Source organism: Physeter macrocephalus, chromosome 7 (assembly GCF_002837175.3).
Source record: "Physeter macrocephalus isolate SW-GA chromosome 7, ASM283717v5, whole genome shotgun sequence".
In the NCBI taxonomy this organism is placed as follows: domain Eukaryota; kingdom Metazoa; phylum Chordata; class Mammalia; order Artiodactyla; family Physeteridae; genus Physeter; species Physeter macrocephalus.
This window is the reverse complement of record NC_041220.1, coordinates 30,015,899-30,030,608: the sequence shown is the minus strand read 5'-3', so window position 1 is coordinate 30,030,608 and position 14,710 is coordinate 30,015,899. Positions and strand designations below refer to the sequence as shown.

The window sequence follows — 14,710 nt, the reverse complement described above, 5'->3', positions numbered from 1 at the left end:
CGTGTACCACAAAAAAAAAAAAAAAAAAAAAAAAAAAAAAAAAAAAAAAGTATGCATCCTCTGGGGTGAAGTGAGAGAATAGCACTGACATATATACACTACCAAATGTAAAATGGATGGCTAGTGGGAACCTGCTGCAAAGCACAGGGAGAGCAGCTCGATGCTTTGTGACCACCTTAGAGGGGTGGGATAGGAAGGAGATATGGGGATATATGTATACATATAGCTGATTCACTTTGTTATATAGCAGAAACTAACACAACATTGTAAAACAATTACACTCCAATAAAGATATTTTAAAGAATAAATAAAGTATGAATCCTTACCTGACCCCCGCCCAGTTCCTGAGCAGAAGTGTGGAAAATAAGTCACCAGCAAAAGACAAGAAAAGTCGAGCCTGAAGAAATGCTCTGGACCCTAACTCCTCATGGATCATCCTGCAGCTCTTGGTTTCCCTATGGTTCTAGGCTCTTGACCTGGGAGTCCCCAAAATTCCTAAAATTGTATATATATTTTTTGTGTATATATACTATACTGCTTTCTGGGAACAGGACCCAAAGCTTTCTTTAAATTTTCAAAGTGGGTCTTAATGTAGTAAGGCTTCAAAACTACCGCTCTTGATAGAGGAAAAGGATGTCGGATGCATGAGTGGACTTTAAAATGTCAACTGACTGACTGAACAGCAGACCAGAGGCCCATCCTGCCAGCAGATGTCTAAGAATACAGTGGGGGGGTGAGATGGGTACAATACTGGAGACCAAGCATTAGGAAAACAATTACCTGGCAAAAAAAGAAACGATATGAGAACTGAGAAGAAAGCCACTTCCGGTTTCAACCTTGGTCCAAGAGGAGAAAACTGAAGAAGAAAGTTAAAGAAGGTCTAATCTTATAATTATGGGAACCGACCAACAAGTTAAGATTTGGGTGACCTCAAAGTACCAGTTTCTACCTAAAACTACATCGACCAGACCCACTTGCTCTGTTTTCATAAGGACTGGGTGCAAGGAGCAGCTGACCTCAAGGACACACAGGGGCTACCTGAAGTCACCGAAACATAAACTGAGCCAAAATCAAAGCTAATGAATAAACTATCTGGGAATTTATCAAACTGGCAGGAACCCTGCGCTGTGTATTTTCTCACACTATCCAAAGACAGCTTGGTTGCCACCAAAACATTACCAAGCTGACATAATTAAACAGGGATTTATTAAAAGGAGTAGCAGAAAGCAGAAAGAGCTGGAACGCAACACTTGCCTGAATGAGGAACTCGAGGCCATCAAGAGTCAACCAACAAGTCTCCACTCCTCGCCTCAGCGTCCCTCTTGTGACCAGCTTCCCGATCCTTCCCGGAGCACTGCCTTCCTCCACTTGGTACTGGACCCATCACAGGGGTTCTTCCGCCCCAAGCCCAAAAGCCACCTCATAGTAACGGGCTGCGTTTCCCCGCATCCCAACTCCAAATCTCTAGAAGACAGACTCTCACTCAGCCCAGATTCCAGTGGGTCTGCTCTTCTGCATCCAGCAGACCTAAATCAGGGCGGCACCAAGTCACACAAACGTGCTGGAGGGGTCTATCTCCACAGCAGTCGGTTTGGGGCTGGGCTGTCTGCTAGGACATATCTGTACCAAACGACTTACAGGACACTACAGATGAGGGGGGACGGTCTAGAAAAAATACCTTTTCCCAGCCCTGTCTACAAAGCAGCAGGAGATCTTTCTAGGAGAAAGAAGGAGGAAAAAAAACTTTTCTCTGCAAGTATCCTAGTCTGATGCAAATGGCTATATTACCATGGTATAGGCTTCAACAATACACATACTATAGAATACAAACCACTTGGTACTGGACCCATCACAGGGGTTCTTCCGCCCCAAGCCCAAAAGCCACCTCATAGTAACGGGCTGCGTTTCCCCGCATCCCAACTCCAAATCTCTAGAAGACAGACTCTCACTCAGCCCAGATTCCAGTGGGTCTGCTCTTCTGCATCCAGCAGACCTAAATCAGGGCGGCACCAAGTCACACAAACGTGCTGGAGGGGTCTATCTCCACAGCAGTCGGTTTGGGGCTGGGCTGTCTGCTAGGACATATCTGTACCAAACGACTTACAGGACACTACAGATGAGGGGGGACGGTCTAGAAAAAATACCTTTTCCCAGCCCTGTCTACAAAGCAGCAGGAGATCTTTCTAGGAGAAAGAAGGAGGAAAAAAAACTTTTCTCTGCAAGTATCCTAGTCTGATGCAAATGGCTATATTACCATGGTATAGGCTTCAACAATACACATACTATACAATACAAACTTATCATTTTTAATTCTAAAGGTTTTGCTAAAAACATGTAGCTTATTCTCAATACTCTGGTTTATAGTCGTGAAAAATCAGTTCTTTACATATTATTGAACTGATACTCCATATTTAGGTTTTCCCACTTATACTATTTGGTGTAATCTGAAAATAGATGTGAGACATCAAAATATCGTTTTTAGTGATGTAGTTCAATCTACATATATTCCAGATCTGCTGTTCCTGAGCATTAGAATACTGCAGCCCCTGCCCATTAGACAGTGACCCTGAACACAAAGCCTTCCACTGAAAGCCATTTAGAATGGAAGAAGCAGCAGGAGAGTGGAAGGCTTGACAGCTCCAACCCCTGAGCCAGACAGTCCTGGGTTCCAATCCCAGCGTCGCCATTTCCCAGCTGTGTGACTGTGGGCGAATTTCACCCTAAGCCCCATTTTCCAAATTGTAAACTACGGATGATAACGTCTACCTGAGACGTTAGACATATAGAGTCGTTGAGCAGGTACTAAACGAGATCATGATGTGGAACACAGTGTGAGCACTTGATAGGTACCAGGCAGACTGTTATCCTATGTTAATGATGCTGATGGTCATGAAGATGAGGAGGATCACCAGGGCTTAGCTAGAGCTTTCATCAACGGTGAGGCTGAGAGGCCTTGACCCTGCCTGCCGAGCCTAGAAAGAATGCATCTCAGATGGGGCACATGTATACAATGGAATATTACTCAGCCATAAAAAGGAACAAAACTGAGTTATTTGTAGTGAGGTGGATGGACCTAGAGTCTGTCCTACAGAGTGAAGTAAGTCAGAAAGAGAAAAACAAATACCATGTGCTAACACATATGTATGGAATCTAAGAGAAAAAAATGTCACGAAGAGACTAGGGGTAGGACGGGAATAAAACACAGACCTCCTAGAGCATGGCCTTGAGGATATGGGGAGGGGGAAGGGTAAGCTGGGGCGAAGTGAGAGAGTGGCATGGACATATATACACTACCAAATGCAAAACAGATAGCTAGTGGGAAGCAGCCGCACGGCACAGGGAGATCAGCTCGGTGCTCTGTGACCACCTGGAGGGGTGGGATAGGGACGGTGGGAGGGAGGGAGACACAAGAGGGAAGAGATATGGGGACATATGTATATGTATAACTGATTCACTTTGTTGTAAAGCAGAAACTAACACACCATTGTAAAGCAATTATACTCCAATAAAGATGGGATGTATGTCACAGGAAAGCCACCTGAGAGGTGGGAAGAAGGCCAGGAGAAAGGAGAGGAGTTTGCTTTCCCGGCCTCACCCACTGGGCGTAACAGTCACTTACATAACAATCATCCTGGTTCTCTCAAAATACAAACAAGTCAGCGCTGAAAAGAAATGAGCTACCAAGCCATGAAAAGACATGGGGGAACCTTAGATGCACAGTACTCAGTGAAAGAAGCCAATCTGAAAAGGCTCACACTGTATCAGTCCAACTATATGACACCTGGAAAAGGCAACACTGTAAAGACAGTAAAAAGATCAGTGATGGCCAGGCTGGCGGGTGGGGAGGGCACAGGTGGGAGGAGACTGAGCACCCAAGAAGGTACAACACCAAGAGCGAACCCTAAGTAAACTCTGGTGATAATGACGTGCCAGGGTGGGTCCCTCGGCTGTAACAAATGGAGGAGGCTCTGCACGCATGGGGGCGAAGGGGGTGGTACTGGAAATCTTTGTACCTTCCTCTCAATTCTGTTATAAATCTAAAACTGTTCTAAAAAATACAAAGTCTTTTGAAAAACACAAATAAGTCATTACAGTTGTTTGATATGAAATGTGCATATTTACACACACATTATCAGACAGCTACAGTGTAGATGTCAGGAGGAGGCTTTGGAGGCAGACAGACGGAGATCAAACCCCAGCCTGGCCACTTGAGCAATTCACTGAGCCTCGTTTTCCTCATCTGTAAAACAGCTCACCTCATCCTCACCACAGGTCTCTGCTGGATAGGTACTTTAGCTTTTCCTCTTTCACAGATGAGGTATCTGATGATGAGGTTAAGTGGGGGGCCCGGGTCACCAAAGTCACACAACTTGGTGGAGCTGAGACTCCAACCCAAGGAATTCTACTTTCGAGCTGGCTCTGCTACATTCTGTGATACTGTCTGCAGATTATTTCAATAAAATGTCATATGAGGAGCGGAGCCTAGGTACCAGCACATAATCATCCATCTGCTGGCTACTGAAATTATTACTGTTCTCAACTTTGTCTTGAGAGATAATGGAAGAGACAGCTCTGAAAGCCGGTTTCTTTATTTTATAAAGAAAAGTTAAAAGGGGGCGCTTTGTCCATGCAAAAGCCAAGCCCATAAGCACCCCCACACTCTGCTGTCCCCTAAGGAAAGTCAAGGTTGCTTCCCTAGGGCCCACCCACACACACCACACCACGCCCACCCCTCGCGCATACATCCTTATTTTCCCTTTCAAGGACTCTGGGTATTGCTGGGAATATAAACAACATAAGATTGATTCCTCCTCACCATTTTGAATTCTACCAACACTGATTCAGTGTCAAGTGCCAAGCGCTGAGACAAGCTCGGAGGACCTGTCTTTGCAGCTCTGCGTCTCCAAGGTCTCTGGCCGAGACTTTCTGAGTGGGCCAGACCTCAGCCATCTGCCAGCTTTCCTCCAACTCCTCAGACCCATCTCTACTAGGAACACAGTCTCATTATCACAAATATTATGGAGTTCTGCCTTGTGTTTAATCAAAAACTCACCTCCCAGCAAGTTCTGTTCACTTGGACCGAGTATGCTTTCTTAGACAACAGAGAATAAACCTCCCCGCCCCGCTTTCTACACCGTAGCTCTTCGATCTTCCTGAGACAGTCCCAGTGCCTTGTCTCTACTGGACGTGAAAATGTTACAGAATTTGCTTGCAAACCACTCTAGTCCCATGGGAAAATATTATCTACCATCTCCAGAGCTACAGCACAGCACACAGCAGAGAGACATCCCATGCCGGAGCTAAATGAAAAGAGCAGAAGACAATGTCATTATTATTTTCCAACTCTCCTTAAAGGAAGGAGAAAGACAAAGTTTTCTGTGCTTTTAAAGCTTCTTGCTAAACACACCAGAAAACGCACAGCCCTGTTCAGAAAAAAAAAAAAAAAAAAAAATGTAACAGTAAAGTATGTTTTCATGGCTATGCCAAGGAGGACAACATTTATGAAAACTGCAAGGGGAAAAGAAAAAAAAAAAAAAAACCTTTGAAAATTTGTCAAATATTCTTGCTACAGGATTTGACCTCTAGGCTGAGTGGTCATGACTCAGGCAGGCACCAACTTTTAGAAACTTTGGAGTTTTATTGCTGTTGCTGGTGCTTAAGACATTTCTTTTCCTGTCACATGAAAACTGCTGCTGCCTAGCAACCCAGGGCCAGCAAAGCTCAATCAAGATGCAGTTCAGGCTGGATTCTTTTTTTAAAAGAATTCTTTTCCCCATTAAATGACAAGCATGCCCTAAGACTGGAAGGTTCCTCGCGCTCAGTGAAAAATGGTTTGCATGCTACTCACTTGGGCCTCACTGGCATTAAAGGATGACAGAGATCAACCCGCAGGAGAGAGCCAGGCTGGGTGTGGTTTCTGAAGCTTCAGAAATGGAGGAACGGGCTGCCCTGTACCCAGAAACAGACCACACGTGGACTGCAGGTGGGGCCTGAACAGGGAATCCGTCCCACCATGAACCCGGGAGCAGAGACACGTTCTTCTAGCTTTTGGCAAAGACAGGAGGATGCAGGTCAGAAAGTCTGTCCCAAGGTTAACAAAAGTTATGCACTGCACCACTGGATACCCTTGTCCATGTGCATGTAATTTAATATTCTGGGGATTACGCTGGACACCTGAGGGGAAATGTGTATGTCCTTCTCACCTCTACTGTTTCTAGGTTCCTCTACGACTGGAGGACACAGCCTATTCAAGAACTCTGCAACCTATGTTACAAAGATGGATAAAGCACAGTCTACTGAAGAAACTCGTGAACAAGAACACGGTCAGCCTTTTCCAACAAAGCGTGACCATCCCGAACGGCCTCCGTTTTCTCACCGGGAAAAACGAGACAGACTGACACAGAGCTCACGTCAAAGGTGAACATGCTTCTTTTAGCAAACTTATAGGAATCCTCACCAAGGAAAAGTTTTATGAAAACAAACTCTTAGCACCTTGTGGTCCACAGAAACTGTACTACATAAAGGCTAATACTAGGGGAAAAAAAACAACAAAAAACTTCATAACCTACTGACCCTCAGAGAATCAGTGACCATGAGAGCAACCTATCACACTGAAAATCCAACGAAAATCCTTAACAAGATAAATATAACCTGGATTATAACTACATTATGGCATGTATTTTGTAAAGTGATTTGGTTGAGAGTAACATTATGTACCTTACTTTATATAAACTGCCGGTTTAAACATTAACATAAAACAAGGCAGATATGAAAAGAGAACTACCCTGATATGGATTTTTTTTTTTTTTTTTTTGATGATTCTCAAAGGCTCTTCTGAATCTTCAAGGGCCCTGAGGGACTGAGGCAGGGCAGAGAAAAGGCTGAGTCACATTATAAATATACATTTCTTTTATGACATTAAAAATGTATAAAATAGCAGAATAGGCTCAATTTAAACAGATCCTGGGGCTTCCCTGGTGGCGCAGTGGTTGAGAATCCTCCTGCCGATGCAGGGGACACGGGTTCGAGCCCTGGTCCGGGAAGATCCCACACGCTGCGGAGCGGCTGGGCCCGTGAGCCATGGCCGCTGAGCCTGCGCGTCCGGAGCCTGTGCTCCGCAACGGGAGAGGCCGCAGCAGTGAGAGGCCCGCGCACCGCGATGAAGAGTGGCCCCCGCTTGCCACAACGAGAGAAAGCCCTCGCATAGAAACGAAGACCCAACACCGCAAAAATAAATAAATAAATTAATTAATTAATTAAAAAAAAAAAAACCAGATCCTGTAACTAGACAGGGTTCTTTACACACCTGTTTAACGAAGTTCCTCTGAAGACGGCCCCCAAACGGGAGAGGCCGCAGCAGTGAGAGGCCCGCGCACCGCGATGAAGAGTGGCCCCCGCTTGCCACAACTAGAGAAAGCCCTCGCATAGAAACGAAGACCCAACACCGCAAAAATAAATAAATTAATTAATTAATTAATTTAAAAAAAAAAAAACCAGATCCTGTAACTAGACAGGGTTCTTTACACACCTGTTTAACGAAGTTCCTCTGAAGACGGCCCCCACCCCAGCTGTGAGCTAACAGGTGATCAGAATATGAGAACAATGAGCAAGCCGTGGACGACGCAGGTGTGCGGGTCCTCCATCATCCTTCCTTTTCCTGTCACGTCTGCTCTGACTTCTCCTCCCATCTGTTCTTCTGTCACATGGGAAAAACTGGAAGTAGATCCAGACTTATTATCATCCATTCCTGAACACTCACACATTTAAGGCCTTACAAGTTGCTCTCAACAGACATCTCACTCTTGGAGAGAACACGCCTTCCACTAGTCCTCATACTTGCCCATCTCCTGGCATCACTGACAAACACCCCTTGACCACCCTGACACTGAGCTCGTCTGGGCTTCTTCTGGCTCCTCTTCTCTCACTAAGAGTAAAATCTCATGATTTCTCAAAGATATTGTTCTTCTCTTCTCTGAGTAATGAAAAGCAAAGGCTTTGGGGTCAAACAAACCTTAGTGCAAACCCAGGCACTGGCACTCACTAGCTGTGTGGCTGTGAGCACAGGATCTTTCACCCTTCGGTTTTTCTCATATGCATAAAGGGATAAGATATGTAATATGAATTCTGTACACATATAAGGATACCTTTACATATATATATGCAATGGGCATTACACACACACACACACACACACACACACACACGTCACATGAGATAAACACCGTATATAACAGACACACCAAGGAATTCTTTCTCACAACTATCTCATGTCTTTACACCATATGGTACACTTTCTCCCACTAATCTCTCTCCCCAGGTTGAGCCCCACATCTCCAACTGTCTGATGGGCTTATCTTGCTGGATATCCAGACAACAACCAAAATTCTGCATGCTATAAATGGAACTCATCTTCTGCCCCAAACCCATTTTTTCCCTCCTTCCATTAATAACACCAATATTCTCCCAGGATGGAATATATTCAGCATCATTTATAACACCTTCTTCTGAGATACAAATCCAGTGCCTGGATTGTGTCTGTCCCACCTCACAAACTGATGCTCTCCACCTGTAACTCACCATTCTCACGACCACGCCATGGGACCTCTCACCTGGTCTTTTATTCCTCTACTTTCTATTGCCAACCCTGCTGCCAGATTAAGCACGAGAGGCCCTGATACCTCTAAAATTAGATCCAAAGTCCTAAGGTGGCCGTCTGAAACTCCCCACACCTAGCCCAGATCTCCTTCCAATCTCATCGCGTACCACCCGCCCCTGTTCCAACAGGAGTCTCGTGTTCCCAGAACACACACCTGCTCTGTTTCTCTGATGACATGATGCCCTACACCTGAAGTGTCCCCTTAAAACACCTCCACCTGTTCAAACTCCATTCTAACACCTACTCAAATCACCTCTTCAGGAAACTTTCCAGATTCCCCACAGTTGGACATAAAGTCTCCTCGGAAGTCTCGGCAGCTTTCTCTCTATCTGTCTGAGAGCGCTTACTCTCCACCATTTCTTCTTTTCCCTACAGGACTGTCTTCACTTCTCCCAAATCTCACACCATGTCTGACTCAGAGCAGGCACTCATGACAGATGTACTGAATTAATCCATAACAAGTACAGTCTGTCCTCCGTGGGTTCCCCATTAGTGGATGTAATCAACAGCAGATCGAAAATATTTGGAAAAAAAAGGTTCCAGAAAGTTCCAAAAAGCAGAACTTGCATTTGCTGCATGCTGGCAACTACTTACATAGCATTTCTATTGTATCAGGTATTACAAGTAATCTAGAGATGACAAAGTATATGGGAGAATGTGCACAGGTTATATGTAAATACTCTGCCATTTTATGTAAAGGACTTGAGCATCCGTGGATTTTGGTATCCACAGGGGGTCCTGGAACCAATCCCGCCCAGATACCGAGGGACAACTGTATACTTTAAGAACAAAACATACGCAGAACTCACCCATTCTGAGGCACAACCCCAATTTGAAAATCCTTGGGAATTTCACAGTACCCTTTCCACCTGGGAAATGCAATTTTCTGGTTTGCAAGGGAAGAAAGACCTTGATAATTTTTTTGGCCCGCAAACACTTCTTGTAAAACAACATCTTAATGTACTGAGTGGAAATGAAGCCAAAACATATGGATTAAGTTTCCTATAAAGTACATATGGATTTTATGAAAACAACAAAGAGGCTTGGATAAAATGTGATCTCCAAAGCAGATTAACCAAGGGTCTTTTTCTAACTCCAAAATTAATCTGGAGCTTTCTTGCTTTAATTATATGTTGAAAGTTTCCTTTTCTGACTTAGTGACTTTCCTAGTCAGAGTTAACATTTTTCACATTCCTAGGGAAGAAAAATAAGTAACTGAGGAAAAGAAAACATTTTCCTTCTACTGTCTTTACCCCCCGCCCCCGCAATTCCTTCTCCTCCACAGACACCACCTAGGCCGTTTCATTTCATTGCTAGTTTCCCCTCCTTTTTTTAATTATAATTTTTTTTCCTTCCTCACGAGACTATTCTTTTTAACGTTTGCTATCCTTCCTTCCTCTCTCTTTTTCTCTTTGTTCTCAAACATTAAGAGGAGCCGTATCTCTCCCTCACTACATTCAAGTCAAACATCAGCTCCTTTGGGTGGTGTATGTGGATCAGTTGTCAAGGAAACGTATGGCTCAGCTGGGGCCAGACATCCCTACGAAGTGTTTCTACGCTATCACCCTTGTTAGCAGAAATACTCTTCCTCATAGCAGAGCCTGGACTCCGAAGTGAAGACCACTTGAGCAGGAATAACGAGCTGGGAGTGAGAGTGAAAGTGGACAAGGATGAAATCCAAGGGGGGAGAAAAGAGGTAATAGGGATATTAAGTTCTCAAAAATGTTCACTAATCCAAGCTAAATGCCCCTACGCAGCCCCAAGCAACCCTCTGCTTCCAAAGCTAAACTCACACACTCAATGAAGAATCTGAAAGTCAGTATCTCACCTCCTCTTGGTAGGAAACCTCAGGACTGCAATCAGTACTGGTTGTGCGTTCACAGCACTATCTAGCCTGGCCACCGAAAGGGAGAGAGGGAGAACCGAAAGCCCTCTACTTCATTTTAGAAAGCTCCATCTCCGAGAGTGGGTCCAGTTCCATCTGCTGTTAAATATTATAACTGGCTCGCCAATGCCACTTGGAATTCCTGTAAGATTGGTTAACAAGGTGAAAGCAGCCCTCTCTATTTCCCAGCAGAAAAAAAATCGTGTACTTATCTTCCCAGCTTCAAATAAGAGAAGAAAATAGGAAGCGACAGCATTAGATGGAGAGCCTTTTATCCAAGAGCAAGACCCAGAACCAGCATTTTCACAAATAAATTGGATAAAAGCTCTCTTAATTGGGATTTAATCTAATGACAGTTGCACTCCTAAACATTGTCTCAAAGCTTATAGTCTAATTATTTCTTTTTCTCAAAATGAATAGTAGCCATCATGCCCTGAAGCTGTCTGGATAGTTCACTGTACACATTAATGACAGTTTGACGGGGCCGTAAAAGGAGGCATAAATGCACCACTAGCTACCAAAAAACAAAACCAAAAACCCCACCAATGTCTGACACCCACAAAACAAGCTGCTTTTACCATACTGATAAAGCAAATCTCTAACCAGGTTTCAAGCCTAGCTTTTCAGTGGGAACCGACATTTGCACCAGCTAGAATTGCTCTAGCCAACAGCAAACGCAACAAGAATCCAAGAAATGTTCTCGCGACACTTGTGCAAAGGGACTACACCTCTCTTCATCTGTCTCTTTCCCACTCCCCTGAGTCCCAGAAATTTCATTGAATCCATTAATTCACCAAATAAATACTAACCAAGCGCCTAAGGAATACCAGGTTATTATTCTAAATGTGCAAAAAGATCTCTGCCCTCAAAGATCTAGAAGAAAGAAATAGATGACAACTAGAAAAATAAGTCAATTGCAGAATATGTTAGACAGGGATGTGTGCTGTGGGACACAAGTCCCGAAACAGGGCTCAACCCCCTAGATCGTGACCCGCTTTCCATCAGGGACTGTAATGTTTATCTTCACCTCCCAGCACCTAATACATGCTTGGGATATAACGCAACCTCAAATATTTTAGAAAATTTATAAACAATTAAAGTTGTTGACCAAGCATTTTAACAGTTTTCCAATTCCCTATCTTAAAAGTGAGGAAAGTTATTAGCAAGGTCCTGATCTATATGAACAGAATAAAGGGGGGAAAAAAATCTAAAGTCCTTGAAAGAGTCTACTGTATTTTGAAAAATCATGTAGTCCCCTGAATACAGAGAAACAAACAACAGGATATGTTACCTAAGAGAGTATTCATTTTAAACCAGAGATTCTCAACCTGGAGGCCCCGCGTTTGAGGATGCTGTGAATCCCCTGAAATCGTTAGCACAATTGCAGGGAGAGGGACAGTTGTGTGTGTTCTTCTGGGGAGAGTGTGATACAGATTGACAAAAAATGTTTTCCGTGTTACAGTAAACAGAATTTCAGTGAGAAATCCAAGGATAGGAACACAGCAAAAAACATAAACAGTCCACAATGACACTGCCGATATTCGTTTGCATCTGGATTAAACGTTGCTTCCTTAAACCAGTGAGATAACAGAAGACCGGGTAAGCTTCAGATTTGTGGAACTCCATCCAAAGACAGAAGCTCCATGAGGACTTCTCAGAACCAGGCTCACCATCATGATAATAAAATCATTAAATAAAAAGAGAGAGAAGGGAAATCTAAGAGGACAGTTGTACCTCACACAGGGACGAGCCCAAAACAGGAACTCCCTTCTGGGAGAGAAAAAAAAAAAAAAAAAAGCACTTTTACCTTTTCATGGTTTTCAATTAAAATTTCCACGACAATATTCTGAAACTTCAAATCCATGATGGCAGCAACAGTTTCTTCCTGTGGCCTCATCAGAGTTGGTCCAAACACCACTCCTAAATTTGCCACGGTCATGAGGTTCTGCTTGGAGTGATTTGAAACACTAATAAGATGAGGGGGGGAAGAAAGGTCTCTGGTTAAAAGAAGGGGCAATAACTGTGGCATGTAGAGTATTTTGCAACTCTGTATTTCCCTAAAAACAAGGAGCCAGACTCAACTGTCCTCAGTGTCTGCCACTGAGATCACCGCATCTGGCAAGGCCCCATGTGATGGGGTCCCTGCCTACCTTCCTACTTCCCTTTCTTTGATGCTCTGCTTAACCACAGCATCTTTCTTAATAATTCTATGTATATGCTAAGCTTGTGTCTCTGAACGCCTTCATTTACTATTCTTTTCTACTTAGAACATTGCTTCTTTCCCCAGGTCATTATACCCTCGCTTCCAGGGACTATTAGAACACATGGCACCTTGGTAAGAATCACCTTCACAAGCACACAGAGCTTGATCAGAACACCCACACTCATCCCTCTGGCCCAGTACCATTGTGCAGTGAACAACCTGGACAACTGTTCTCAGCAGCCCGGCAACCCAATTCGGGTCTCAACTCAAAAGGTCTCATTCTCAGAAACGAAGTTCCATAACAACCCACTTTATAGTCCAACACCCAACATATATTCTTTATCCCTCACTCTACTTGGTCTTTTTACCATTTATCACCTGAAATTATTTTATATTTTTATTTTTAATGTTTATTATCTTTTCCATCCTAGAAAGAAGGGACTTCATGAAAGTAGGGACTTTGTCTATCTTGTTCAACTATGTATCTTTGCATCAGCTAGCACCTTAAGAAGTCATTCAACCAATATTTGCTGACCAAATGAATGAACAGCTTTACTAGCAGCAGGACCCTTGGAAACTCATAATATCCTCTGGCCTTCAGTTTCTTTTTCATGTGAAATACGGGTTGTAAAACGTAGCATTCCTCAGCTTCCTCTCACCTCTAAAATTTTACAATTACAATGATCTAGGAGCCCTTTATATATGAAGAAAGAGCTAATTTTTCCACTGAATTATTAGATTTTGCTTGCTTTGTAAAGAGGGAGTGAAAGGAATAAACTAGATCCTATGAAACAACTACATATTATTGGATTAAACAAACTTGAAGGACGTGTTCAGACTCAGAGCTAGGTAGGGGTGAAACCACGCTAAATTTGCTAACAGGCTTATAATCACATTTCCAGAATCTGTAGGCAGGGAAATGTATAAGATTCTCTTTTCTTACTTCACATCAAACCCTGAGTTGCTGGCAGTGACGTTAAGCAAATAATTATACGACTTCATGAAAGCATCATATTTCATCACTCTTGTCCAAAACACACACAGTAAGGCAAGTGTCCAGCCTGCCCTCGCAGGTGTGGTCCCTGGTATTGTGTAAACAGCCCCAGCTCCAAGTGTTACATATCCGACACCACCGCACGGTGCCCAGAGCAAAATAAAGCAAGTTAGGAAGAAAAGAAGGCTTACTTAGTTAAGTGTTTCACCAAAATGTCCAACATTTCTTTATTTTTCTCCGGCAGTTTGTGTACCAAGAAATGGACAGCGTTAACACGAGATTCTGGGCTGCCGCTTTCTTTTAAGGAAAAAAAAAGAAAGAAAAGAAAAAGAAAAAAATGATTAGCAGAGAACTCAGAATCAAATATATTCCTAAAAACAATTACAATAGCTCATCCATTAAATCTTCAAGCAGATAATTTACACGTATTTTGCCACTTTTCAAAGGAAAAGAAAATCCATCTATCCATCTTTCTCCCTATTATGAATCTTCTATGCCTCCCCTATGACGTAATTTCAGCGGGGCTGCAATTAGTGCCTTTCCCTCTGCTGATATTTAAGAACAGAGGGCGACTACAGATTCTCCCTCTGGCACGCTGCACCTCAAGTCTGCTCCTCGCTTACCTGATGAGTCTAGTCACTGGGTCACTGCCCCACATTGGAATGCAAATAAAATATCAGGATTAGGTTCCTCCCTTTTATGGGTTAAACTTTATCCCCCCAAAATGATATGCTGAAACTGCAAAGCCCCCTCCACCCTGGTTTCTCAGAATGTGACTATTTTTAGATGTACCAGGGATTTGTTTTTATCAGGTGTGGTAAGACATGCAGACATGGAAACAACGCTCAGGAACGAAGACGCTTATCCTCACAGATCCCTAGAAACAGGAGGCATGGCATGCCATGCAGGGCCACATGGGGAAGCACCGGGGAGGTCAGGAGGCAATGAGCAAAAGGAAAATGTGGGCAAGAG

The 14,710-nt window shown here is 43.5% G+C and overlaps 1 protein-coding gene across 8 annotated transcripts in view; it reads right to left on the bottom strand.

Annotated features, from left to right (window-relative positions):
• ARHGAP10 (Rho GTPase activating protein 10) overlaps nucleotides 1–14,710 on the bottom strand; it is a 337,918-nt gene that overhangs the window by 62,601 nt on the left and 260,607 nt on the right. For 7 of the 8 annotated variants that reach the window (XR_008617779.1, XM_028491747.2, XM_028491749.2 and 4 more), the window contains 2 exons: nucleotides 13,930–14,035; nucleotides 12,349–12,508 (listed from right to left, as the gene is read on the bottom strand). Coding sequence is in view for 7 of the 8 variants with exons in the window: in XM_028491747.2 (XP_028347548.1) it covers nucleotides 12,349–12,508; nucleotides 13,930–14,035 (266 nt within the window). In the remaining variant the exon portion in view is untranslated. Of the gene's footprint in view, nucleotides 1–7,528; nucleotides 7,714–12,348; nucleotides 12,509–13,929; nucleotides 14,036–14,710 lie in introns of all 8 variants that reach the window. The other variant, XM_028491748.2, reaches the window with a different exon arrangement.